Here is a 27,208-nt window from a genome sequence, read left to right as displayed (position 1 = left end):
CTTGCTCTATAAAAGATATGACCCAGTTTCAACCTCTTAACTGAAGCTGACTAAAAGCAAAATCCCTCTATTGTGCTTAATAAAAAAAAAAACAGCTTCATCTCTGTTTTACCTCCAGAGTAGACAATACCATGCTGCAAAGGACCTGTGTAGGTTCCAATTTTCAACTTGCCAGTAACCTATAAAGAAGAAGAAAGTTGTTTTCATGAGCAACATCTATTTTCCACTTGGAGAAGTGAGGGAAGGATAAATTAACACTCAATGGAAAATGTACTTGTTACATCGATCACATAGATGGTGCTCTTTTCTTCTACAACTACTATGCCTTGACTGCAAAAACACAAGCACCCACTAGATCAGGGGTCTCCAACCTTGGCAACTTTAAGCCTGGAGGACTTCAACTCCCAGAATTTCCCAGCCTGGCTGGGGAAATCTGGGAGTTGAAGTCCTCCAGGCTTAAAGTTGCCAAGGTTGAGACCCCACACTAGATGACTTCAGTGTTAAGGGTTTAAGATACAGTATCTCTTTACTGCCATCTACTGGAGTTCTTGCCAAGTTGAGGTGTAAATTAGCATATTTTGCTTAGTGCAAATGATAACAGGCACTATGACATAATGGCTCAAAGCAGAAAATGGGAAGATCGTCACAAGGAACAGTGCTAAATTGCAACTGTGACATTTACCTACGTATGATCAGCACTCTCAGAGTATCTCCAACTCTTGCCTGAACCTTAGTTAAAAACAATTAAACCACCTCTGCAACAGCAAGGTTTCTGTAACTTACAAATGACTCCAGGAAAACACTAGCGAGAATAGCACAAGCCTATACTTCCAAATGGTATAGTACAAATGGTGATCACAACCAATACTTCCTGCAACAAATTACCTCCAGCAGAGATTTGGCTTTGATATATTATACTGTGACAATGAGGCCTTTGCAGTTGCAGTGGAACTGATTTTAGCAAAATGAGGATCCCTAAGCTGTATGTAATAGCAGAAAGACAGCACAGACTACAAGAAGACTTAAAAGATCTATTTTAAAAGAATACTGTGTTTTCTTAATCAAACCATCTGACCCCAAATTTGCTATTAAATATAGTTGTGAGGTTATTATTATTTTTACATGTTTTTGGTGCCTGGACTAATCCCTGCGTTTTTCTGGCAAGATTTCAGTAGTGACTTGCCAATGTCTGTTTCCATGGGCTGAGAGAACGTGACTGGCCCTAGGTCACCCAACTGGTTTCATGCTGAGATAGGACTAGAACTCATGGTCTTCTGGTTTTTAGCCTGAAGCCTTAATCACTATTACCCCAAAACTGGATATCATAAATACAGTTAAGGGCAAGCGTTCAATTATTTTCAAACACTATGAGGTCCACATCCATATTCTACTTAGCAAAATAGGAATATTGTCTCCTCTTCCAGATGAATCTTAACCATGTATTCCGTGTAGACTTACTGTATCCACCTGCCTCAAGACTGTGCCTTCTCCAAAAAAAAGAGGCTTGCGTGCATCCACAAGGATGAGATCGAAATAAGACTGCCATGGTCGATGAGAGCTACCTGGCTACATTGAAAAAAAAAAATCAAATAGAAGCGTATCTTACTTAAAGTTCAAATAAACAAACAGCAATAATTTATACATAGTAGGTATTGGCTAACACTAGTTCTGCAGCCAATACCACTAACTGTATTCCGTACCACATCTAATTTGATACTGCAACTACCGGTACTACAACTGGTTAATTACAGTGCTTGACAACATACTAAGAAAAGATCATCTAGAGAATTCATGTTTCCCAGTGATTAGTTCATTCAGATACATGATAATATCAGAAATATAAATCCTAAGTAGAAGTGTTCTTTTGCCTAAGGCTCTGATCTCTTATATATTCAACATATAATTGGCACTATTAATTGTGTATCTATTAATCCAGGATATGCCATTACTCCTTTTATCTAAGCTGTTTCTTCAAATGCATTCTAGAAATGCAAATAAGTAAACAACTAACATTAAGAGGAATCAGTGCTGCTGATTAAAACACGAAATAGTTCAGAAGCAATTACTATTATTTAACTTCAAAAAGCTACCTTATCTGGCATATGAAGATGCATCAGACTTATTTCCGCCTGACCTATAACAACAAATCTAGGGTAACTGACACAAAACTTTTTTAATCTGAATTTTACAAATACATAAATAGCTCCATATATTTTCAGTGCCCAGGACCAAAACTGAATTCTATTCCTGAATTATTCAAGAATAGATAATGAATACTGTTCAACAATAGAATAACGCATCTCTTTGCACCTACCTTTGGTCCATGTGGAAAATCAAACAGATATGTCATAATTTTCTGAAAGATAGATAAGAAACAAAATGTAATACATAGTTTAAGTACCAAAATTAGAGGGCATATTTCCCATTTACTAATTTTTGAGTTAAATCAGTTCAGTTTCAGCAAAAAAATTCAATCAGCTTTAAATATATAAGTTATCTTCTTATATAATAAGAAGAGATTTTAAAAACTGGACACTAGAGGGAACTAGAGGAAACTAAAGATTACAATTAAATAAGAATAACACTCAAAATTCATTTTATAATTACACAATGAAGGAAATTATTATAATATTGGACAATTGAAGGATATTGTTGAATAATGGACTCAGAAGTTAATTGCAATAAATGATCTTCTCATATTCCATCTATTTATAAAAAATAAAAAATGTCATTTCAATCCTAATATCAAAAAAGTCCATTAAATTCCAGATATAATAACATCAATTTTAACCAAATAATTCAAACATTCCTTCCTTTTACTTTTAACAATCTTGCTCTTGAGTCCCTTCAAATAACTTCCTCTTAATGTTATTCCTAAAACTTCCTATTTTTTCTTTGTCTCTTTTCATTAAATTCTTTAAAACTTTAAAACATCTGTTTTGTAAATCCAATATAGGAAAATTATCCAGTTACACTTTTGGTTTGCTATTTGTATATCCCTTTTAATTATTGAGACATCAGTTGGTTTCTTTTGTATATCCAGTGTAAAACTGGTATAGTCTATAGTCTATAGACAGACTGTCTAAAAGATGTTATAACAATATTTTACACTGGATATACATTTCAAGGGAAGGTGATAAGTTACTAACATTATTTATTGATGTTGTGAATATATTTATATTTTTCCTTAAATATATTCTCATTTTCCTTTATTTTCTAATTGGTTTTTCTTGAATACACTAGGTTTTAACCTCATTCTCACAGTTCAAAGAAATAACTTCTTGAATCCCATACTACAATTATTTCTAAACAATTTTGTCACAAAACATTCTGAACCTAAATAAATATATTTTATTTAAACATTCAGAAGCAATTATGAAAAATGAAAGCGACCAAATTCCTAATAAAATGTAACTTATACTTTCTAGTTCCTGAATATATTTCACTTCTTCCTATTTCCTTCAGTGACTCACAATGCACATGGGTTCACACTAGAAATGCTTACCCATCCTTCTACTTTGTTATACAGAGATATCCAAAGTAGGTCAACTCCTTCAATTTGCTCAAAAGATAGAAATCTTCAGACACTGCTACAATAATGTTTCTTACTTTGGACACTCTTCTGCAATTCTTTATTACAATTAATCTTAAGACAGAAAATAAACAGAGCCAAAGAATGAACAGTAAGATAGAAATGAAAGTCGCAGTCTCTTGCATGATGTAAACCTGAATGAAAACCTTGGGAAAACCACACAAACTAGTGTGACTGTTTAGTTGACTTTTAATGAGAATACCACTGGTCTTTATGAAGATACTCCACGTTTTTACAAAGAAGTTGATTGAGATACTGAGTACTGTGCAGGATGTCTAAAACAATTTGTACAGGCTTGGCTCAACTTTTTTATCATATAATCACTTCTTGCTATTAAAATGCTAGTGCTTTGGAAGGCAATGTGGCACAGCAGTGTCATTATCAAATAGTTAGCTTCTTTGTCACATATGCTTGTAAAATATAAAAGCAATCAATGATGCCGTGGTTGAACTGCAATAATGTGGATGTTCTTGTCCACTCCTTGCAAAATGTGTCTTTGAAGTTTTTAGAAAGTATCCTGAAAGTTTTGAGCCTGAAAAGCACCTGCAATTGGTTCTTAGGTTGTAAGAATGACTAAAGAATGTCTCGAGAGGATTCAATCAGCTCTGGAAAAGAGCTTGAAGAGACTTTATGAAGCTTCCGTTTTACTTTTTCTTCCCAAAAAACTTTTGCCTTTCTCTGTACCCTTCAAATGGATTCTACAAACACTAGAATCTGGGTACTATATGGAATGACTTCAGTCAGTTTTTAGGTGCAGTAGATCTTGCTGTATTTTTCCTGTGACAACAATCTTTAGTTCTGTTTCTAGTTCACTGCGCTTTGTGACTGCCTGAATAAGAGGGTTGGAGCCTTGAGATGAAAGTGAATGGATTGCTGCTCCTTTTAAAGTTCTCATACTCAAGAAATATAAAGAGGATGGGGTTTAGCAATGGTATACTTTCTGTTGAGCTTCCCAGATTTATTTAATATTTATTAGATTTTTATTTCACCTTTATTACTTTATAAGTAACTCAAGGTGACAAAGATACTTAATACTTCCTCCTCCTCCTAGTTTCCCCATGTCCACAGCCCCTGTTAGGTGTATTGGGCTGAGAGAGAACGACTGGCCAAAGTCACCCAGCTGGCTTTCATTATTTAAAGCAGGACTAGAACTCGCAATCTCCTGGTTTCTAGACCAACATTCTTAATCACTATACCAAACTAACCAGCTAAAGCAAATGGGACAATGGCATGAATACCCTTCAGGTAGAATTTCTGCTATCTGGTCAAATATGGAAAATATCGCCTACATGGCCATAGGGCATAAAAATAGCAGTTCCCTACGCTGGGAAACCAAAGCAAAGAAATGGAAGCACAGAAAAGGAAAAGGTACAAAAAGCACAGCAGTGTATTTTCTCTTCTTCTGAACAAGAGGAGGAAGTTAAACCACTATGGATGACCTCCATATACACAGAAAGCAATTTTACCTGTAATCAGAGGAGCAGTTATTTATCTGTCTGCAAAGAGAACACCAGAACCGAAAAATTCCAAATATCTTTTGATATTGCAAGCTAATATTTATTTAATGTAAAATTCAGATAAAATTGGTCTCTAACTTGTGTTCTTTGAATTGATGTATAAACATTCAGTCCCAATGGATGAGATTGGATACTGCATTCAGACTTAAAAGATGTTTTGGGCAAAGCTGAAATACAATTCCCAGAAGAAAACTGACCATTATAGTCTTGCCATGCTAAAACTAAAAGTTAGTGAATTTAATTGAAAAGAATCCTTGTATTTCGTACTAAATATATTAGAGAAATGCTTAGAAAATATTTATATCCACTTCTAATCCCTGCAAACTAAGTTTTAGACCAGTAATCAAACCTGACCTGGAGAAGAATCCAGGATTTCAAATTCATAATTTGGATTTGATTTTTTTTTTTTTTTGCATTTAAAGCCGCCTTTACTATCAAATGAAAAATACTGAAAGACTTCATAAAATTTTACTTACATCAGTATATTTATAATCACTGTTTGTGGCAAGAAACACCTTTCCCACCTCAGTCATGCGACTCAACAGCAGTGGAAGCTTTCCCTAAAATGACAAACATTGACATAAAACTAATTCTCAAACATTTAAGTTAAATTTTATTTTGGGGTACTTCAAATGACCTAGCTGAAATAGCATCATGCACCCTGATGTTCTGAATAATGTCAAATACATATTTCAGTCTGCTTAAAATATCTTCTAAAATGATACACATCTTAACTATGTGGTACTGAATCTCATGCCAAGTTCTGTGCATATAATATAGTTGGTTCAACATGATAGCATAAAGGGCAGTTTTGTAAGTACATCCTTACTATGCGTTAAGTTCCAGACAAGAGGATAGTTACAGTTAAAGTTGGATTTTGTAGAATGGAGCAATTTCTCATAAATCATTTAATAATGTGTGAAAAAGTGACATTTTAAAACATTATAGAAACAGCTGCCAAATAGATTTTACAGAAACAGTTACAGTATTTATTTTTGACAGTCATGAACAGGGATGCACTGAATACCTCCCCCTTTGGATGAAAAGAAGCTTGGAAGAATGGACACAGCTTTGTGGAACTATCAAGTTCAGAGAGTGGAGGATGTCACATTCAGGAATCCTACACCCCCTTTAAATGCTGCAATTCAGATGCCAGATCCTAAGTCCCAAATGGTACTGCCACCACTGAATTCAAGACCTAAGGCTGCACTGATATCTTGGAAAGATTTCTGTGTCTTCTTTGTGATGCTGTCTCTCTTGCTACTGTCCTTACATTTTTGGTAGCAGAAGAGGACAAAGTTTCTTTAACAATATGATTCATTGAAGTTCCATTTCTTCTTCTTTTTCCCCTTAGTAAATGTCTGGGCAGGGCTAACCTTGGAGCCAGTGCATTGGTATGGATGCTACTGGACTATGACCATCTCTTGTATTTGTTTTATTTGAAAATTAGACCTTTCAAATTGTCACTTCACCCATATTTTTTTCTGGTGCTATTCCCTGCAGGTCACTTTCTCTACCCTTGTCTGTAAGAAAGGCAAAATTCTAACTATATTTTACATATCTTAATATACAAGTTTGTATTTCATTCTCGATTGCAGGTTCAAAATGGTGTCTCACTCTTGAGACAATAATATAAACATCAAATTTGTTTAGAAGTGCTTATTATCGTGTATACATATCAGATCTGTATAACAAGATTGGTGAATGGAAGATTCACAACTTTTGTTTTCTCTGTTTTCTCCACCAATTTAGCAATCCAAACAGAGCAGTAGCCTTTTGATACTGTTCTCTCTTTTCCATTGTAAATAGTTAACTTGTTCCATTTGGACTCCATTGAGATGGACAGAAGTCTGGCTTATCAGTTGTCAAAACCTTTCTTTTGTAAGCATTACTTTTCAGGCCACATCAATTGGTAGTTTTTGTGAAGTTATACAAAATGTCTATGGCCTCTGCAATTATGGCAATGTCATTATAGAGGTAATCCTCAATTTACGACCATCGCTTAGTGACCATAAGAAATTACAATAGGCCTACCAGGAGGGGCCGTGATTTATAATCTAGATTTGAAGTTCCAACAGTCGCTCCTCCCATGGACTCATGATCAAATTTCAAATGCTTGGCAACCTAGTTGCATTTACAGCTGTTTGCAAGGCTCTGCAGTCACATGACTGGGTTTTATGGTGTGTCCCCCCCCCCCCAAAAGCAGCATTTACTTCCAACTTTTGGCAATGCTACACCCATACTGAAACATTGGTTCACTTAACAATTGTAGCATTCATTTAACAATCACGTCAGCCATTTTACAACCACCGTATTCACTTAATGACTGCCACAAAAAGGTGCCCGACCCATTTTTATGACAGTGATAGGCAGGTGCCATATAGTCATAAGTTAGGACTATATCAAGCATTTTTTTAAAGTACTACTTCAAATTGGAATTCTGAAAGATCCATTTTGGATGTGTATACAGCCAGTGCATTTACTATCAATTTCTTACAGTAAGCATATCCCTTTGGGGGACTATATGTTCGATTTTCAATGCTATCCACAAAGTTGATTAGTATACACTGTTGAAGGAAATCAATGAATACAATGGGCATTTATATGCCAGAGCAATTTTTTTTTCTTCTAACAGTTGTCTGATGGTGAAATTTGATCCCAGCACCATTGTACTGTTCCCTAGTTGTTCATGCTATTTCTAGAAATGTGGTTGGATGACTGCAAAAGGGGATTATTATGATCAATTTTCATTTAACGGGAGCTTCCCTGAATTACGTGAATGCATTCACTGTGTCCCATTATCTCCACCCCGTTTCGAATGCCTCAACTGAGACTCCATCCATTCTAGCAGCGTAACCATTTTCACTACCTTCATTGCCACTCTTACTCTCTCAGATTTAGGCTCAACACCCAAGGCCCAAGATCCCAACCTTTCAATGAGTGATAGATTTCTGGGTTTTCCATCTTTACAGTCACTTATTTCAAGATTTTATAAACATCCCATCAGCCTTGAGTTTGTTGATTTAGTTTTTTTTTCACTTAGTTATCAGAGAATGGCAAAGAGGGTATGGTGTTTGTGTTTCTGTGCAGCTTCTTCCAGTTCCAGAACAATGGTGTTCCAGCCTCTTGCTCTGCCTTTTAGCTGATGGCAAACTTCAGATCTGAGCTGCCCTTATCATGTATTGTCTGCCAGCTTGATCTATGTTGGTCTACTGATTCTAGGCATCCATCCAAGTTCCATACTTGTGTTTGGTCTCAAATAGTCAGGCACATGCTTTTGGCATGCGTGTAGATAGTTTCAGAGACTTGTTTTTCTTCCACCTCCATATCATCAGACAATGTCAGAGTAGAAAACCAGTTTGCTAATGTTTAAAATTCTTTTTAATCCCAGTTCAGCCAGTTTGGACCAGTACTGCTTTGCTGATGAATCACCTGTCATTTTACATGTTGGAGCTTAATTTGAATTTTTGCCCAGAGTAAGTAATGGTGAGAGCCACATTCATTACCTTGTACCACATATCCAATTTGAAAGGTAAGTAATGAATGCTTCCAGTTTGATATTAATGCCACTTAATAAGAAAGAAGGGAAATACTACATTATCTCCATCAATAAGGACAATATTTATTAGAGCAATTATATCATTGGCAGCTTCTAGATAAAATTACTCTCGTTTGGTGGACTTCCTGTTTTCCATCCACTATTTTAAGTGACTGGGTATTAAGATCAATTAAGAATTAGCAAAATAAATCACCATCTAACTTCTTTCTTAAAGCAAGTTTTTGAATACTTACATCTTTCACCACATACTTGTATAGATTCTCAACTGTCTTCTCCTTAAGTGAGCCCTGAAACAACAGAAAAAAACTTACATGGCAGCAGAAGCAATGATCTAATAGGTATCTTACTTGTGTTTCATTTTAATATAATCTTCCATACTGTCATCATGTAGAAAGATGTGTGACACTAAAGACAGAAAGTTCTTTGCAGAGTTTCAGATGTCAAGAGATTAGTCTTGATTATTTCATTGTAGAACTGGACAACTCTAAGGGTCATTTATGACATAAGGATGAAATATGAGTCAAAGTGCCATTCAGATGATGGAACATAATCATTTCTGTTCTAAAACTGACGACATATGATAATTTAAAGCTACAGGGTGGGGCTATCCTCAACTTTGTCTGGATGACAGGCCACCATGGCCTGTCTTTATATTCAGTTTTCTCTCTTTATATAAACAGCAGAATAGGATAGAGAGAAACTGAATATAAAGAGTGTAAGAAGATTGGCAGCTGTTTCTGTGATGCGTTACAGCTACTAATCTCTAGACGCAAGGAAGAAACAGAAGGACTAAATTAACGGGAGAATGAAGGAAAAGTAAAAAGTAATTCATTTTGTATCATATGTTGTCCAATTATCTTGCTGGGATACTAATGGTATTTAGCATATATTCATCAGCGAAGAAAAAAATTAAAATTATTGAAATGATACGATTCAAAACTTAGAAACAGTGTTTGAATTAGAGAGATCATCTAAACGTCCCCAAAATGCAGGTTACCTTATAATGAACCCAGTCCACAGCATCTCTCACATCCTGGAACATGCTTCTGAAGGACATGAAAAGGTCTCCCTCTTTAAATCCTGTTTCACAGCTGAGAGACAAATGAAATAAAATAGCCATGTAGAAAATTTTATGAGGCTTGAGAAACGTTATGTAATTAAAAATGACATCGGTGTCCTTAGGTATAAACTGAAAGCAGTTTCCCATCCCTTCCCCCTAGGTTTTTATTTACATATTTTGCATATTTCATGAATAGGCATTATGCATTATCCATCTTTTCAATTACTCTCTTCATTGATTCAAAGGGAATCATTTTTTTCCAGTGAGCGAGGAAACCCTGTTATCTTACTGACAGTTAAATCACAATATTTTGTTTAAAAAAAGGAATAATCCTTTATAAATATTTTCTGCATTCTGAAATCACCATGTCACTATGTTGTGTTTTTATACAGTTGCATTGGAAAATCTGGCTACAATATGGCCTTGTTGATTTCATATAGCCAAGAAAATACTCACCTTGAATATCTGTCACAATTAGTAAAGAAATCAATCAGACAAGCCAACAGATATGTCTCTGCAAAAAAGCAAAACCAAGGCAAGACCAGATCTTAAAAAGAATGATTCGTCAAATAGACATACCTGTAATTAATCTAAACCAAGAAGATATAAAAGTGTTCCTTTAAAATTAATAGCAATGTACCTACTGATCTGGACTACGTAATTCCCCCTCTCAATTCTCACCTGGTAAGTTGAACAGTGTGTTTAAAATGTAAAACCTGTCAGTATCATCTCTCTGAATGAATTTATTAGGATACTGTTCTCGTATTTCTGGCCTGAGGAATATAAAGGACAAAAGAATATGGTAGTTAATGTTCAAAGTAATTCCTCTACTGCATACTGTAAGGTTCAATCAAGAGTCAACAAGCCTATGAGAAAGACAATTTATCTCTTAAAATTTCCAAGAAAACACTGCGCCCTGAGTAGATTATATGATTTTTTTGAAGGTGACACCTAATCTTTTATCCATGTAGTGCTTTTGCATACAAAGTACAAATTTTTGAAACCATACTTATTGACTAAAAGATCACAAAAATATTATATTGGTTTACCAATCTATTGACAGGAAAAAAAACAGGAATAAGATAATGTTAAAAATAATTTCTGACAGACACTAACAAACCTCAAAGTCATTACGAGACGCTATACCGTGTGCAACAGAATATATCCCAGCTGTGCATAAGATCACCAATATTTGCATCACTTACCCTCTCATAAAGTTAAAGCCATGTGCACACACTAGGATGTTCCCATAGGCATCAACTTTTAACAGGTTTCCATAAAGAGAATCAAATACCAGGCCTCTATTAAAAAAAGAAAGAAATGCAAGGATGCATGTCAGCAACTCATAATAAGCAATGATGAACAGCAAGACTTTGAAAGATAGTCTGTTGGAATGGCATACCTGAGCCAGTTCTATCACGTTCTGTCCAAATTAGAATCTGACCCTAAGGAGGACACTGATGATAGAGTCCCATTGAACTTTTGTTTAGCTGCAGAGGAAAAAATAGTCTGCATTGCCTGGTTTAAATGTACAGTTAATCTATTTGTTTATAATTAATTAATTCATTTATCTTAACAGCAAGGTATTTTGCCAGAACAATTTTGGCAGCATTTACTTCTCAGAATTTCACTACAGTTTGCTAGACTTAACCCAAAATCGCGGTTAACATTTTTATTAGTTTGAACAAGCCAGCTTGAGAAATAGTTCTTAGAAGTTTGGTTTATTTGAAGCTAACCATACATACTATTAAACAAAAGTTGCCACACCCTATGCTAATGTCTGGCCATCCAGAAGAATAAGAGGGACCATGTGAGCCAACGTTCACTGAAGTTTTTCTACAACTTCCTAAAGCATACTCAGATATTATGTGCATATACAATCAGTATGGATACAGTACACATTTAAGTGTTATATAAACACTAAAATCTCAATGAAATATTAGAGGCTACCAGCTTACCAGGAGGCTTTGATTAGAACAAGTTATAAAGTCAAAGTACCCTTTTTATGTTTCAGTGCAACAATGTCCTAGTTACATGGAAACACAATATATTGAATTTAGACAATAAATGAGGTACACAGTTGAGGGATGTATAATGCTTTCTTGGCTTGATAATTATCTGTCCCCTCTTCCCATTTATCCCTCTATTAAATTCTCCTATCAAAGTAGCCTCAATTGGATGAACAATGCTTGAAAAAGAGGCTGGATATCTGAGAAAAAGTAAACTGCTATATTGGGTGTGGCTATAAATTAAGACTTCAGATAGTCTATTCTATTTTCTCTGGCTTCATTGCCAATCCATTTTATGTGTTATGTGGGCCTCTTTTCTTCCCATTAATGTGTCATGGTTTTTCCTTACCCATGATGTGACATTATCCTATAGTGCATTTCTCAGACCCCGCTCTACATCAAGTTGCTGTAGAAAGATAGGCATAGAATGTTCAAGGTATAAAGAGTTTAATTTTTATGTTAAGTCAACAATACTGAGAGAAAGATGAGATTGTGATTTAAGAAAGTAGAGTGGAACATATTTTCTGCAATGTATAATATGTCCCCAGGTCTGAGAGAACAAGGAGTTAATAACCAGACCTAATAATAATTTATTAAAATTGTACACTGCCTTTCAACACCTCTGAGCAGTTCACAACAATCAAACTAAGAAATTATAATGAACTGCAATAGCTAAAACGTTCATTCTGTAATCAGTGAATTGGATTTAAAAACTAAATGCATACTGCTGATTTGAACCATGACTGTTTAGTGTCTGATGCCAACAGCAGAACTACATGGCTTGACCAAATGCAAGTGGACTTCACATCGAGATAGTGTAGAATGGTGAAATTCAGGGATCCCCAACCCTCGGCCATAGACCGTACCAGAACTGGGCTGGGCAGGCAAATGAAAACCCATCCACGCATGTGTGGAATCCAGGCAGTGCACAAAACCACACCCCTGGTCGACGGAAGAAACATCCTTCCAGAAACCAGTCCCTGGAGCCCAAAAGGTTGGGGCCGCTGATGGGATTCACAATGAGTCTAGATTGTAATCTTTGCCCACATTATACTGTGAAACTTTGAAAGCTTCTTAGAAAAATGTAAAGTATTCACTGGGGAAAAACAATCTGGACAAATAGATTTGTCTTTCTTTTCTTCATGTTCTCATGATTAAGGCTTGATTCCCATGTTTATTCTTGTATACTATGTGCTATAAAAAAATTTATACCATATTTTTATCAGGGAGTATTTCCCCATTAAACAGCACCTCAAAAGTTTTACATAAATCATCATTAAAAATAAAGAAGTGAGCCTAATAAAAAGCATCAAAATGTGAAGCTTTTTTAAAATATACATTTTATAAAAAGGCTTATATTCTTATTCACTACCTACTTTTAGTAAATGAACTATACATTCTAACAATGTTGCCAGAAAGATTCAGGGAAAGGTTCACAGAATTATATAATATAAAGGATTGCAAAGGATCTTTGGAAATCCTCTAATCCTACTCCTGACCAATGCCAGAAACCACGACTGAACTATAGTATCCTTGTCAGATGGCCAACTATGATGCTTTCAGTCCCACTAAGTTCTTCCCAAAGTCCAGAGCAACTTCAGAAGTCTCCAACATAGCACAAAGAATTATCTGAGATAAATGTGCAAAATATGGCAGTCCTGATACACTTAAGAAAGCACCTTAGGAAAGACACAGATCGTTAAAAATTCTTGAATATCCATGAATATTATCCCCAAATGATTTTGTGAGTAGTAGTCATTTAATTGTCATAAATTAAACTTATAAACTTTACATTTATAAAATGGCAAAACATTAGTCTAGAGGAGTATTTATGCCTATCTGCTCTGCAGTTCTCTTCTATTTATTTGTATTTTAAGACACATTATCTAATAATACATAAACTTAAAGTTGCAAGATATATATGCAGTTTACCGTATATGAATTATAACACCTTAAGCTTAAAAGTATCACTTAAACTGTACAGAACAAACACAACTTTAAATTACAATTATTTACCTGGTAGGGAATGTAGGATCATAGACAAAACTAAGCAGCTCTTGAGGATATCCAATTGAAACTAACCGTTCGACGGTCAAGTCAAATCCAAGGGATTCATATTCTGGTGATTTATACACTGTGATAAAATGAGAAGATTCCAGTTAGAAAATACAAAAGAGAAAGCAAGAGAGATGTCACATCTAAGCAAATCAGAAAATTTTCATTAATTTTACCAGTCTTTACAGACAGTTCAGCAGACATAAAGCAATGACTGAGGTGTTTGTTATACTTCTGTAATTCTATTGATTGTAAAGTGTCTGTTTGCCCTTCAAGGTTGGTGCATAATCTGGGGTCTTGTCATCTATCAGAACTTCTTTCTCTGTAGCATTGCCAGCCTTCTGGAATGAGGTTCCCCTGAGATCCAGATGGTCCCCTTTGCTGTTGTTCAGAAGACCTATGAAGACCCAGGTCTTTGGCAAGGAAGAGTGAGACCCTTTGTTTATTTCATCTGGACATCTGTACTTGCCATATTTTACCTTTAATGATTTTATTGTAATATGTTTGTTGTGAGCCACCAATAATTGTTGAATTAAGTGGCACACAAGTTTAATAAACTATTATGGTTTATTATATCATCCAAATGTTTAGACTGGATTTGGCATTTTTATTCACCCACTGAATCCTTCCCAAGGACCTAGGGTAGCCAGATGTTGATGTCTGATGGTGTTAGAGGTATCAACACAGAATGCAAGCTGTTCTGAATAAAGTTCTCTTTTTTGATTGACAGATGGTGAATTTGTCAATGCTGATCGTGTTCAAGTGGTGCTCTAGTTGTTTTGGGATTGCATTCAATGCGCCTTTGCTTTCTTTTCCATAGTCATTCTATTTCTATTTGCATGGTCTTTGTATTTTGTTCCAGTTCTTTGTCTTCTATTCAGCTGTCTCCAGGGATTGCCATGTCTACTATCCAGAGTTTTTTTGACTTTGTCAAAATTATTAAGTTTGGTGTGTTATGTTGTAGGTTTGAATTCTAAAGTCCCACAGCTATTTAGTTTCTTCATTTTCCATGACTTTCTCAATTTTATAGTCCCACCAGTTCTTGCAAATAGGTTAATTATATTTCTTACAGATCTTTCAATACGCCATTGTTGATACTTTGTTGTGCCACTGTTTGCAGTCAGTCTGTGAGATCTTCTTGCAGCAACTAACTAAGTGGCCCACTGTTTCTTCAGCTTCTTTGCAGAGGCAGCATTTGCTGTTTGTTGCTGCCTGCTCAATTATAGTTCTGTATCCATTTGATTTTAAGGCTTCCAGATTTGTCTTTCTTCAATTTTCCTGCTCTTAAGACATGGCCAGAGTCTTGTTAATATCTGTTTTGCCTGTTATTTTTTGTAAGTATTGGCCATGTATTACTTTGCCTTGCCGTGTGTCATTTTATTCTTCATATTATTTATGATTGGTTAACAGTCAGATGTTTACTTTGGAATTGGCATTTTTATCCACTTTCCAAGTCCTTCCTAAGATAGATATTGTTTTTTGTTGGTGCTAAAGGAAAACAAAACTCTTGACTCCATTAAGTTCAATCAAAAGAACTTTTACTGAGAGAAAGTGGTTGCAGTAAAGTCAGGTGGAATCTGATAGCCCCACACAAAGCAATTCTTCAGTTCCCCAAACCCAACACCCCCACCAATCTACCAACAACTGTGATGCTGCAAAGTTGTTTTGAGAATGCAGAGGTGCTAGGCAGATAACAGTTCATTCTCAGGGCATAATGGCCTTGGAACCAGGCTGGAATGGCTGGGGCAGAGTCTGTTCTGTCTCCAAAGACAATCCCCCTCCCTAATTCCCAAGCAGTTACAGCAAAAGCAAAAGCATGTGGAAAATGCCAGCAAGCTGTCCTCCCCCCTCCCCAACAGAACGGCAGGGCATGACAGAGAACCTGTCAGTCGCATGATTTAAGCTACTACAAGTAAAGCTGCCTTTTGCAATTGACTGATGGTGATTTTTGTCAATGGCAATGCTGTTTAATGGTGCTCCAAGTGTTTTGGTATTGTGCTCAAAGCACCTACTACTACTGAGACTATCTTTGCTTCCTTTTCCATAGTGGTTCGACTTCTATTTGTAATTTGTGACTTTCTCCAGTTATGTCTGTTCTATTCTGCTGTCTCCACCTATTGCCACACCCAGACGTTTTTAACTTTCTTATTGAAAATTGTTAACTCTGGGGTATTATATGTGGCAGGTACTTTTCTGTTTGAATTTGAAAGTCCCAGAGCCCTTTAGCTTCTTCTTTTTCTATGATTATGTCTATTTCTAGTAGTAGTAGTACATAACATTATTTACGGTTCAGTATATGGTATTATGTCAAGTGGCCTTCTTATTTGATGTATAGAAGAGCACACATTATCCAAAGATTTTGATAACAGCAATTCTTACTGCAGAGATATGTGGACAGCAAGTACATATATACACAAATTGTCAATTCCAAGAAAAAACAGTTCTTTCTAGCATCCCAAAATAACTTCAGCTGATAAATACATGTATTATGAAAAAACATGGTACATATTCCATCAGACCATGTTATAAATCTGATCAGAGTATGCACGTATAACTAAACTGTATAAAAACTTAATTGAATCTAGAGGTTTTTGGAGGAATGTGAACAACTGGCTGTGGAAAACCATTCAGTAAAACAGAATAAATAAGTGATAATGTGTGAGAAATTCATAGTACATCCTTACTGACTGCTGCAAATGTCCAGCTATACTCCCCCAATCTCCATTCAACCATGAAAAGAACCCCAAAAGTAATAGACTAGAGATGATTTGTTAAGGGTCACAATCACAGTCCTATCAATTCCACAGTGGAAAGCCAATTAATCCCTAGCATTACATTTATTATATAGAAGCAATGTAGTATTTCTACTTTCCTAAATGAAGAAAGATGTAGAGTTTTGGAAACATTGGGAAACCCTTACTAACTATCCAGGTAATTTTTTAGAAGGTGCCCCAAACAATCAAAAGCCCTTTGATATTTATAGGACGTGTGCCATGTTGTCTAAGCAGCTAACTGTTTCACAGACTGAACATGTGTAATCAGAGCTATTTTTTCTGAAACATTCATGATATTTACAAGCAATCAGTTATAATATTTGTGACTGAGGAGTTGCAGTTTGCAACAGAAGGCAACAACTAGCCAACCTTGCTTGTTCTTGTAAAAGCCAACTGGGATTAACTAGGAAAATGAGAAAATATTCCAAAATATCCAAACTAGGAAAATGAGAAAATATCCCAAAAGGTGGCATTGGTCAACAATCTTTGTACCGTTGCAAAGAAAACTACATGAACTTATCCAAGTCACAAGGAGTTAATATTGCCTTGAAGACCTCTTGTACAAGTTAACTCTAAAAGGGGAAAGAAGGTTATAAAGCACAGGAAAAAATCTTGTATTTCAGCAGAAAAAAAAATTCTGATAATTTTTTTATAAACAAAGAAAATCAAGAAATATTGCAAATTCTGAATCATTGCATAATACAGATTAAATAAGAAAGGATCAATACAATGTTAAATAACATTGTAATTTGATTGTTGCCTTTACCAGAAACGGGGGAGAATTTGGATTTTATTCATTCTTGATTTAATTATTTGATTTTATAACTTTTATGGAAATATTGTAAACTGCCAACAATTTTGCTTGAGTGCAACAGTTTATATAATGATGATAGACATACTATATGGAAATATATAAAGGAAATTTAGATTCTAAATAAAGACGCAACCTTAAAAATTATAATGAAATTTTAATCCTGAATTTTCTTGCTATTAATTTATGCTTTTCAAACAATATTTCCAGAAAAAGTGGGATTTCTTGAAATTCCTCAAGATTCCCCAGTGAAAAGAGCTGTAGGTGTTTACTAATATCTATTACTATGCAACAGCCACTCTATGAATCTTTTTGTATAATTTGGTATCACCACATCATGACTATTGTGTTCTGGGCACAGCTCTAGAATCATGTGCAGGCCAATAATGTAAACAGCTCTAGATCTGTTTTGGTGAAGTTGATTAATCAGACAAATCAATCTTCAAATAAAATCCTGACATCACAAAATGAAGAGCAAAAAGTGATGTTTGACACAAACCTTCTGGTTTCTCTACTTTGATAACTTGATATAGTTTTCAGGGTTCAAGTCTCTGTCCATGGAATTTCATCACTGTTTTTTTCTGTAAAGCACTTGTATGAAAGATATTTTGTGCTTCGGGGGGCGGGGGGAGGGGGAATAGACTTAATAGAAAACTTATAGTAAAGGTTTTACTTGCACATTGAAACTCCCCCTCATTACAGACCAGCAAATTAGGTTTTTTAATCACACATATTACATCAAAACATGGAGGAAAACAAGTATTTGGGTTTTGTTCTCAAGAGGGCTAAAATAGCAAATCAAGAATAAATATAGCCCATAGCTTACAAAAGTCCTGTAGCCATATTGCTTATGGAACAAATGCTGAAAACTTGTTTCCTTCCATTTTGAGCGCGAAAATTCTCATCATCATCATTAGGTCCTTTTGCAGAGCACATTGGACAACAAGTATTTTCCATTAGTTTTGATCATTCACAGAGAAAATAAATGATGTTTTTAACATAGGCCCTAAATGGACTAGGATAAAGAACCAAAAAGAAAAATCCCGGAAATCCCAAAGTACATGAAAAAACCCAGTTTCCTTTGATTCACTGCCTCAACAAACGCAGATGCCTAACCCCACAATTGGCTACCAAAAAGTAAATGAAAATTAACTCCAATGCCATAATTAAAGTCTGCCATAAGAATAGCAAATCACAGGATTAAAAGTGAACAGCTGGTGATTGTAGCAGTTAGTACCAGCTGATTTTGACTTTTTCCACAAAATGGAGCCAAAAAGAAAGCACAGATGCAAGCTGAAATTCATATATCAAATCTGATGCAATGCATCAATTTATGAAGTGACCGTAGCCAAGCAGTCTCTTTCCAACCATTTTTTTTACAACCACATGTATTATTCCCATAGAAGGCTTTGTGGTTTGTACGACCTCAAATACTTTGCACATAACACACAAGAATGTACAACAACATAGCTCTCATTTAAAAGCCATCCAAATTATAGCTTTACACAATTTATAAGAAACAGTGCGAGCTGCTTTCTTAAGTCTCACTTTTTTCCCCACAGAAATAAAAATTAGTAGTTCTTATCACATTCTGAAATCAGGTTTATATAAATTTACATCTGTTCCTTGTTTATCCTTATTTCTATTTTCCTCCACCATCTTTCTTCATTGCTTTCTTTGACTCAATTTTAGATTACAATTTTATTGCACGGATTTGACTTTATGCTATTACTCTGAAAAGCATCATTCTTATTGAGAGTTTTATATAAATTAATTGTGTCATGGAGATATATTGGCCCATCATACTAATATTCACCAATTTAATGCATATGTTGTTTCACCATTGTAATATGAAGTTCACTGAGCACTAGGAAAAGCTCTAGAAAAATAGATCACTAAATACATAACTAATTTAGTGTATTTGGGTATGCTTTTTAAAACATGACCCTTTAATATTAAATACAACTATTTGTTCAATAATAGTTTGTAAGTTTCTGCATATGTATTAGTCAGGGTGGATAAAAATAGATGATTTTTTTTTAAATTAAAAAATAGCATTTTTAAAATTTAAATCGGATTTTTTTTTTATCAAATTTATTTTAATAAAATGCTTTTGGAATAAAAATCTATCTAATATAGTTTTCTATTTTAGATACATTAATAACTTAGTTTATTCAGCATAAAATGTAGCTTAGTTATGTAGCATGAGGCTGTATATTCTGCAATATTAGGACTGTTGGTCAGAGATGAGAGTCTTTAAAAGTTATGATTTAAATCAAGTTGATTTAAATTTAGCCTTTTTACTAGTGATTTTAAATCATGATTTAAATCAACTTGATTTAAATCAAATCCACCCTGGTACTAGGAAACCTATTAAGATTTCGATCCCAAATGCTTCAACAGAATATTATTTCCTAAAGGAAAATTGGACAATTTAAGCTGTTTAGTGCTATTTAAGTAATAATTTGCATTTATTGTGCAATTAAAAAAAATAGTGTAGGAGTTAAAAATCTCTTATCCATGAAACACCATTTTCAGGCTCTTCTATCAATCCAGATCAATACATGTTCATTTTAGCAATGTATTTAAAAAGAAAAAAACCCCACAAAAGTTGGAAGGCAGAAGAGAGCAATGTTCTCTGCTTCTCTTTTCTGGCAACCTACCTCTGAAATATGCAGAAATTAATTTATTATCTGTCTGCATAGAAATTCTGTCTGTCTATCTGCCTGCCTGCCTGCCTGTCTTTGCCAGCTGAGTCACCTTGGACTAGTCACTCCCCTTAGCCCTAGGAAGTAGGCAATAGGAGACCATGTCTGAAATCTTACTAAGAAAACTGCAGAAAACCCTGATGAGGAAATCCCACCTGGCATAGTGAAAAGAAGTAGATACTGCTACGCATAATCAATTGTGCAGTAAGTCCACAGCCTATCAAGAGATACACTGAAATCATCAGTCAACGTGACAAATTTAATTCAGATTAGCAAGGGATGATTTGGGGAAATGGAGCAAAGCTGAGAACACAATCCAGCTGTCAGCATCTTCAGATCCAATAACTATCAAATGAAATATTCAACAAAATACACTGTGTTAAAAACTATTTTAACCACGTAAAGAATGCAGTTTCCTTATGAAATCATAAAAGAATCCCAAAGCACAGAAAGCTATATATTAAAATATATACAGGACTTTCATGCATGCTAGGGTACTTGTTAAGACAGGCACAGAAGCCACATTAATAGCCTTTGTGGGGAGAAAAAAATAATCTGCAGCCGCTCCACCTACTAGCACAAAATACTGCTGCCAAGATTTTAACTCACATGAGGCAGAGGCAGATGCAGAGTGTCACTCCAGTCTTGAAGGAGTTACACTGGACTCTCCTGTCAAAAAGAAAGAATCAAACTGACTTTAAAAAAATGTAGCAGTGGTGATGTATTAACACCAATATGCTTGCTTGAGCTACTGGCTTGAGGACAATCAAAAACCAGCCAGTGAGACATAATTTATATTTGCTGATCTATAAGCAAGATCCCATATTAAAATGACAAAATGCTCTTTAGTTTCAAACAAAGAAAATTTGCAGGAAGCTTTAGTACAAAAGGGGTAATGTGTTTGTATGAATTATGCTCCTACAATTTTTTTTTAAAAAAATTAGATCGTTGACCCCAATACGTAATGGTACTTGAGCCGCAATATAGAATGTATAATAAAACATTAACTTATCAACTTGAGGTCATTGTTTGCTCTATATGACCAGGTTTAATTAAAATAGTTGACTTTTTTCCCATTTCCTCTACCACAAAAGCCAGTTTAGTGCACATTGGAAGGAAAGAAAATAGCACTGCATATATAATACTCATGTCAGGATTCTGAAAGAAAATAATACATCTATTTATTGAGACATAAAATGCTAAAATAAATATTTAAATAGAATAGAACAGAATAGAATATTTTATTTGGCCTAGTGTGATTAAATAAACAAGAAAATCGTCTCCGGTGCAGAAGCTCTCAGTGTACATGCAAAAAAGCAGCAGAATAATGAAAATCATAATAATACCAATAAGAGGGGATAATAAGGATAGTAAGAAGGATAATAATGCTACAGTCATGTTACTTGGGTAATTACATATACACGTTAGACAGCAATGTGAGAATTAGGTGTTTAGCAGAGTGATGGCACAAGGGGAAAAAAACTGTCTAGTTGTCTTGGGATGCAATATCTTATAGCACCCTCCTGAGAGAAGGAGCGGAAACAGTTTGTGTCCAGGATGTGAGGGGTCTACAGTTACTTTCTCAGCCCTCCTTTGACCTGGACAATATACAGGTCTTCTATGAAGGCAGGCTGACTGCAATTATTATTTCTGCAGTCTTAACTACCCATTGGAGTTGGTTGCTGTACCAAACCAGACAGTTATAGAACTACATATGACAGACTCAATAAAAGTGTAAAAGTGTATCAACAGCTCCTGGGGCAGTCTTAACTTCTTGAGTTGACGCAGGAAAAACATTCTTTGTTGTGCCTTTTTAACGATGGTTACAATGTTAAGTGTCCATTTCAAGTCCTGGGAGATTAAAGAACCCCAAAATTTGAAGGACTCCACTGTTGATACTGTGCTGTTGAATATGGTAAGAGTGGCAAAATAGAAGGGCTCCTCCTAAAATCCACTCTCATCTCTACTTTTAAGTGTATTCAGTTTTAAATGTTATGTTATGTGAAGAAATGTTAATAGATTGCAAGAACCTATGGAAGTATCAAGCAAAATAAATTCAGAATACAGAAAAATTATGAATAACTCACTCTTACCAGTGCATGCCGACCTTTCTCATTTATCAGCCTGAAGACTGAAATCCAGCAAAGCCCCACTGGCACTTGCACAACATCTGCCCAACTTTAACATGGATTCCTGATGGAAAGCCAAAGGGGTGGCTGAATGCCCTGACATAGGAAAACATATAACTGACTCCACAAAAAAGATGCCAGGCTTTGAACTACCATACCAGCAATGGACAATTCTGAATAGGATTCACATCTCACACGGCGTCTGCAGAGGCTTTCTGTATTACAAAAGATAAGCCTAATTTGCTAGACTACTGTAGTGATTGTGCACCATTTCTGAGTAAACGTGTGATGACTGCACATGTTAAATTACTAAAATTATAAGTTATGTTGTCTTATAAAACTTATAACTTATATTATAAAATTATAATATAAGTACATTATAAGTGAGATTTCCATATTTGTCAACATAAGAGCAATTCCATTGATAAAACTCAAATATGCTACTTGTATGACTATATATGCAAAAACAAGACACAAACTTAGAACATTTAATTACAGAAGATGGTTCTTGCTATTTCAGCTACTGCAGAAGGAATGATGACTCTTCTTTAACCTTGCTATAAAGATTAGAAGACAGCTGTGAAAACAAGCACATTCTATACATATCCATCCCTTCTCAAAAGCAATTCCTATTCCCTTTTAACTGCAGCAAAGAGAAACTTCAGTATCAGAATTAATCACACAAATGTGAAATAATATTTCTGTTGAAACCAAATCTGGCAACCATATTCAGTCAAGTTTCTGCTTTTATCAAACTCTGCTAAGTTTAATAGCAGCAACCCTTAACTGATGGACCGCATGTGGTCTCTAGCATTCCTTTGTAATATACCATCAAAATCTGGCAAAAAGAACTGGCTGTTTTCCACAGCATAATTCTTTTTTCTCTAATATAATACTGAAAAGGTTAGCAGGTAGTCTCCTGGAAGACTATTCAATATTGCTAACAGACACCATGGCAAAGATTAAATATTTTACCTGATAAATTCAACATATTCTGCTCTTTTCCTGGCATTGCTATATTCAGGAATGTGTTTCTATCCGAACTAACCAAATTTTAAAAATTCCTTCATTTCCCAGATTTTAACTCCAACTTTATCATTTTTTCCTGCCAAAGTCTATTATTCAATTTTGATGCCACTTCTGAACTGTTGAAAATATATGAAATATAGTTGACATTGGGCCAGTCACTCTCTGTCAGCTCACCTCACCTCACTGGGTTGTGGAAATAGGAGGAAAAAAGAGTAGATATGTTTGCCACCTTGAATTATTTATAAATAATAAAGGTGAGGTTTAAATAAAATAAATAAAATTTATGTATAAATCACCCTGAGTCATTATGGCTAAAAAGCAAGTCACAAGGATAATGAAACTGCATTATAGCAGGCTCTTCTCTTTATATAGAGGACTTTATCAATTTGTTCTGGACTTATTTTTATTTGCAATAAGAATTTCATCTATCATGACTCTAGTCTTCCATAGATGGCCAGTACTATAACAGTATACCCCCCCCAAAAGAACAACACCCTTCTGTTATTTCTATCATAAGCCACATTTTAATTTTGTACACATACATTTAAATATTTCCATTTGAAAGCTTTTCTCATGTTCTATTTCAAAATTACATATTTTTTAAAAATCAGCAACACATACAACAGTAATTATCCTCATAAAAATCATAATTAAAAGAATAATTGATAAGATATACATCCTTCCTTTTCCCAAGCAGCAATGTTGTAATGGAGTCTCAATTAACTTGTTACCTATTCTCCAGATCTAGCTAGTAAGTTGCTCAATGCTATTTTTCTGTTCTTTTGCTAGTCAATATTTATTTTCCCTCTAGTTTTCAACAGTAATCTCATGCTCTAAGCTTAATTAAAGACTCCTAGTCTTTACAGGCTGCTAACTCTTCTCCTATAGTTAACTTGAACATCCTGAAAAGCTTTTCTGGGCTTGAACAATACAAAATTTCTGGGCTATAGGCAGACAGAATGTCCTTAATACAGAGAGCTACAGATGAGAGGAGACAGTTAAGTGATTTAAAGATTCAAGTTTTCAGTGAAAAATATGTCAAGTACTGGAAAATCTCCAAAATTCCATTAATGTTGCTATATATTCGATATACACCAACAGCCCAAAGCATACTGATAAGTGCCACATTATAAATTTGCATTGAACACATTATCTGAAATTAGTGTATTTTTCATCCCTCTTCTGGTTTCTTTTATATTTGATCAATTACTGCAATTAAAAATGATTTAAATCTTATGAATTTGAATATTTTTTTTCATAAATGTTGACAATTATCCATACAAACAAAATGTTTGTTAGCTAATATGTTACTATGTTTAATCACTGAATTAGAACCAGATATTCTGCAAAAGTGAAGTTAAATTGGCCACAGGAATTGGTGAAATATCAATAGAACTCTTAAATCTGATAAAAGGATGCAGAAAATAATTTTGTAAACAAGTATGGAAAACAACTGTGGCCAAGCGAGTGAAAAAAATCCATTATGTCTGAATACCACAAAAAGGTAATGTTAAGGAATGTTCTAACTAATAAACAATTGCATTATTAATATCCTAATAAGATTATGGCCAATATTTTGCAACACAGATTTTAATAATACATGGAACAAGAATTTCCAGATATACAAATGGATTCAGAAGAGATGATGGCACCCAAGATCATTTGGCCAATGGGAAATGAAAAAAGGGAGAGATCCAAAAACAATAATTTACAATAATTAATTATTTCAAGCTTGGAAGGACAGATATGTTTTAACCATCTTCTTAAACAGCAAGATATTAGAAGCCAGAAACATCTTGAAAACATATTTCAATTCCAAACAATTGCAGGACTATTTCCAGCTGAATCAGCACTGTCTGGAGGAAGAATGGAATGTTTCAGAATTCCTTGGAACATTCTGTCTCCGAAATGTAACATTTAACACACTTATAACTATTGCATGGCCAAATACATAAAAAGAGGTCTTAGATTTAGGCAATAATGCAGTGTCGACTACAGTGGTAACAAAAACAGGGCTTGATAGAAACATAATTATCAATACGACTCTAAAGACTATGTGATCCAGGATAAAAATAACCAATATTTATTATCGGCAGATAGAAGTGAGCATGATTTATGTTCATTTAAAACTTAAAACAAAGGAGGAAATGAAGGAAGAATTTAGATCATGGATGTCAAACTTGCAGTGTCACGTTGCTGTCATGTGATGTTTCATGATGTTTATTCTTCAACAAAATGGACAGGATTTATACAAAACAATAAGCATGTAGTCAACTGCTATCTGTCCTTTAGTTCTCTCTATAAACTGCTTAAACAGAGTTTAAGTAGTTCCTTAAATAAGCACTTACTATCCCAAAATATAGTAAGACATTCTTGCTTTTGTTAGCAATAAGGCTCAGTTATGAAACATACATTTGTATACATACCAGCTAAAGTATAATCCATATCAAATCCAAAGCACTTTATTTTTTCCATGGCTAGACTTCTATTCACAAAAACCCTGCCAAAAAAAGGTAAGAAAACCAATAGTAAGTATTGTTGATATGAAACCTGAGTAAACAGCATGAGGAACACATATGCTTCAAACTATCCAAGAGTTATTAAGGGAACATGCCAATGGACAAAATGACCGAGATACATTTACAGTGATCCTGAGCACATTCACTTTGGAGCAAATGCCACTGGACTCAGTAGACTCATCTGGAAATAACTTTATACTGTACAGAACTGGGCTGTTAATCTCCTAAATGCAATAACATTGCTGGATGCTATCAGTAGTAGTTGTACTTTTTAAAAGATTTTTAAGAGAGCCAGATTTTTCATTTATATAATATGTACGAATAGAATTAACACAAATTACAGATACTAATCAAAAATAAGGAAAAAAGGATGAAATAACTCTCATTTCTTTTAACTCAACGAAAATAAAAGCAATTTACTAAGAAGGTGTCATGCTGGTTGTGGATTGATAGTTTGCCTACTAATTACATAAAATTGTTTAATATTAAAATTATTCTCAAAAGCAAGCCTATCTTATTGTATTATTAAATAATCTCTGATTTAAAAATGGCACAGAAATTACACTCTAATTCCACTAATATATAAATGCATAAAAGGTAAAGGTAAAGTTGTAGCAAGTTTTACCCCTGCTAGTTGTGACTGACTTTAGAGGGCAGTGCTCATTTCTGTTTCTTAAGCCAAAGAGCCAGCATTGCCCAAAGATGTTTTGGTACTCACGCAGCAGCACAAAGCATATAGCAAAACATGAAGTATTGTTACCTTCCTGCATGCTTATATGCAGTACCTATTCATTTACTTGCCTTTTCATGCTTTCAAACTGCTAGGTTGGCAGGAGCTGGGACAAGTGATGGGAATTCATTTCATCTGGCAGCACTTGGGTCTCGGACTGTCAAGGTATGGACCTTTAACAGTTTAAGACTCAACATCCTAACCACTGAGCCACTGTGCTCCTTATAAATGTGTAAAAATATATTCTTTACATTAAATTAATTTAAACCAATCCCTGGACTAGCAACTTTATATTCAAAAATATACACAATTGTTTTTGTAATATACAATTCAGTTCTGAAGAAGCTTCTTGGATGAGAAGTGAAATGTTTGCAAGGAAAAAAAACAAAAAAGTCCAGTTGCCTCTTGAAAAGAACCTTTGGGACAACCATGACCCGAATGATTGAGAATCTCCATAAACTTTCCTTTCCTCCTTTAATATTTCATCCAATAAGTAGCATGTAAGTGCACCATTTATTACATCACAATGTTGTCATTCTATACACTTGCCTCTCTCATGTCCATGCATTCTCTAGTTGCCTTTAGTTTAACTTTATGTCTGTCTATTCTTGGTTCTGAATTCATTTAAGAAATACTGATCTCTTTAGGCAACTTATCTGAACCTAATTTTCCAGGGCTTGCAGACTTCCTCTAATTCCCTTCTTGGCCTTACTCTC

The 27,208-nt window shown here is 34.7% G+C and overlaps 1 protein-coding gene across 8 annotated transcripts in view; it reads right to left on the bottom strand.

Moving 5' to 3' along the window:
• NT5C2 (5'-nucleotidase, cytosolic II) overlaps positions 1-27,208 on the bottom strand; it is a 68,058-nt gene that overhangs the window by 13,552 nt on the left and 27,298 nt on the right. For 6 of the 8 annotated variants that reach the window (XM_087964619.1, XM_087964617.1, XM_026665522.2 and 3 more), the window contains exons 3-13: positions 25,670-25,743; positions 13,754-13,871; positions 10,934-11,029; positions 10,410-10,501; positions 10,185-10,242; positions 9,666-9,759; positions 8,902-8,955; positions 5,586-5,669; positions 2,315-2,356; positions 1,459-1,566; positions 113-179 (exon numbers count right to left, since the gene is read on the bottom strand). In XM_087964619.1, coding sequence (XP_087820745.1) covers positions 113-179; positions 1,459-1,566; positions 2,315-2,356; positions 5,586-5,669; positions 8,902-8,955; positions 9,666-9,759; positions 10,185-10,242; positions 10,410-10,501; positions 10,934-11,029; positions 13,754-13,871; positions 25,670-25,743 — 887 coding nt within the window. Of the gene's footprint in view, positions 1-112; positions 180-1,458; positions 1,567-2,314; positions 2,357-5,585; positions 5,670-8,901; positions 8,956-9,665; positions 9,760-10,184; positions 10,243-10,409; positions 10,502-10,933; positions 11,030-11,130; positions 11,219-13,753; positions 13,872-25,669; positions 25,744-27,208 lie in introns of those variants that run through there. The other 2 variants (XM_087964620.1, XM_026665602.2) reach the window with 2 other exon arrangements.

The sequence above is a fragment of the Notechis scutatus genome, chromosome 4 (assembly GCF_049901735.1).
Source record: "Notechis scutatus isolate UNSWTSFEM ecotype Mainland chromosome 4, rNotScu1.2, whole genome shotgun sequence".
NCBI classification, from domain to species: Eukaryota; Metazoa; Chordata; class Lepidosauria; order Squamata; family Elapidae; genus Notechis; species Notechis scutatus.
This window is presented reverse-complemented; position numbering and strand designations above follow the sequence as displayed.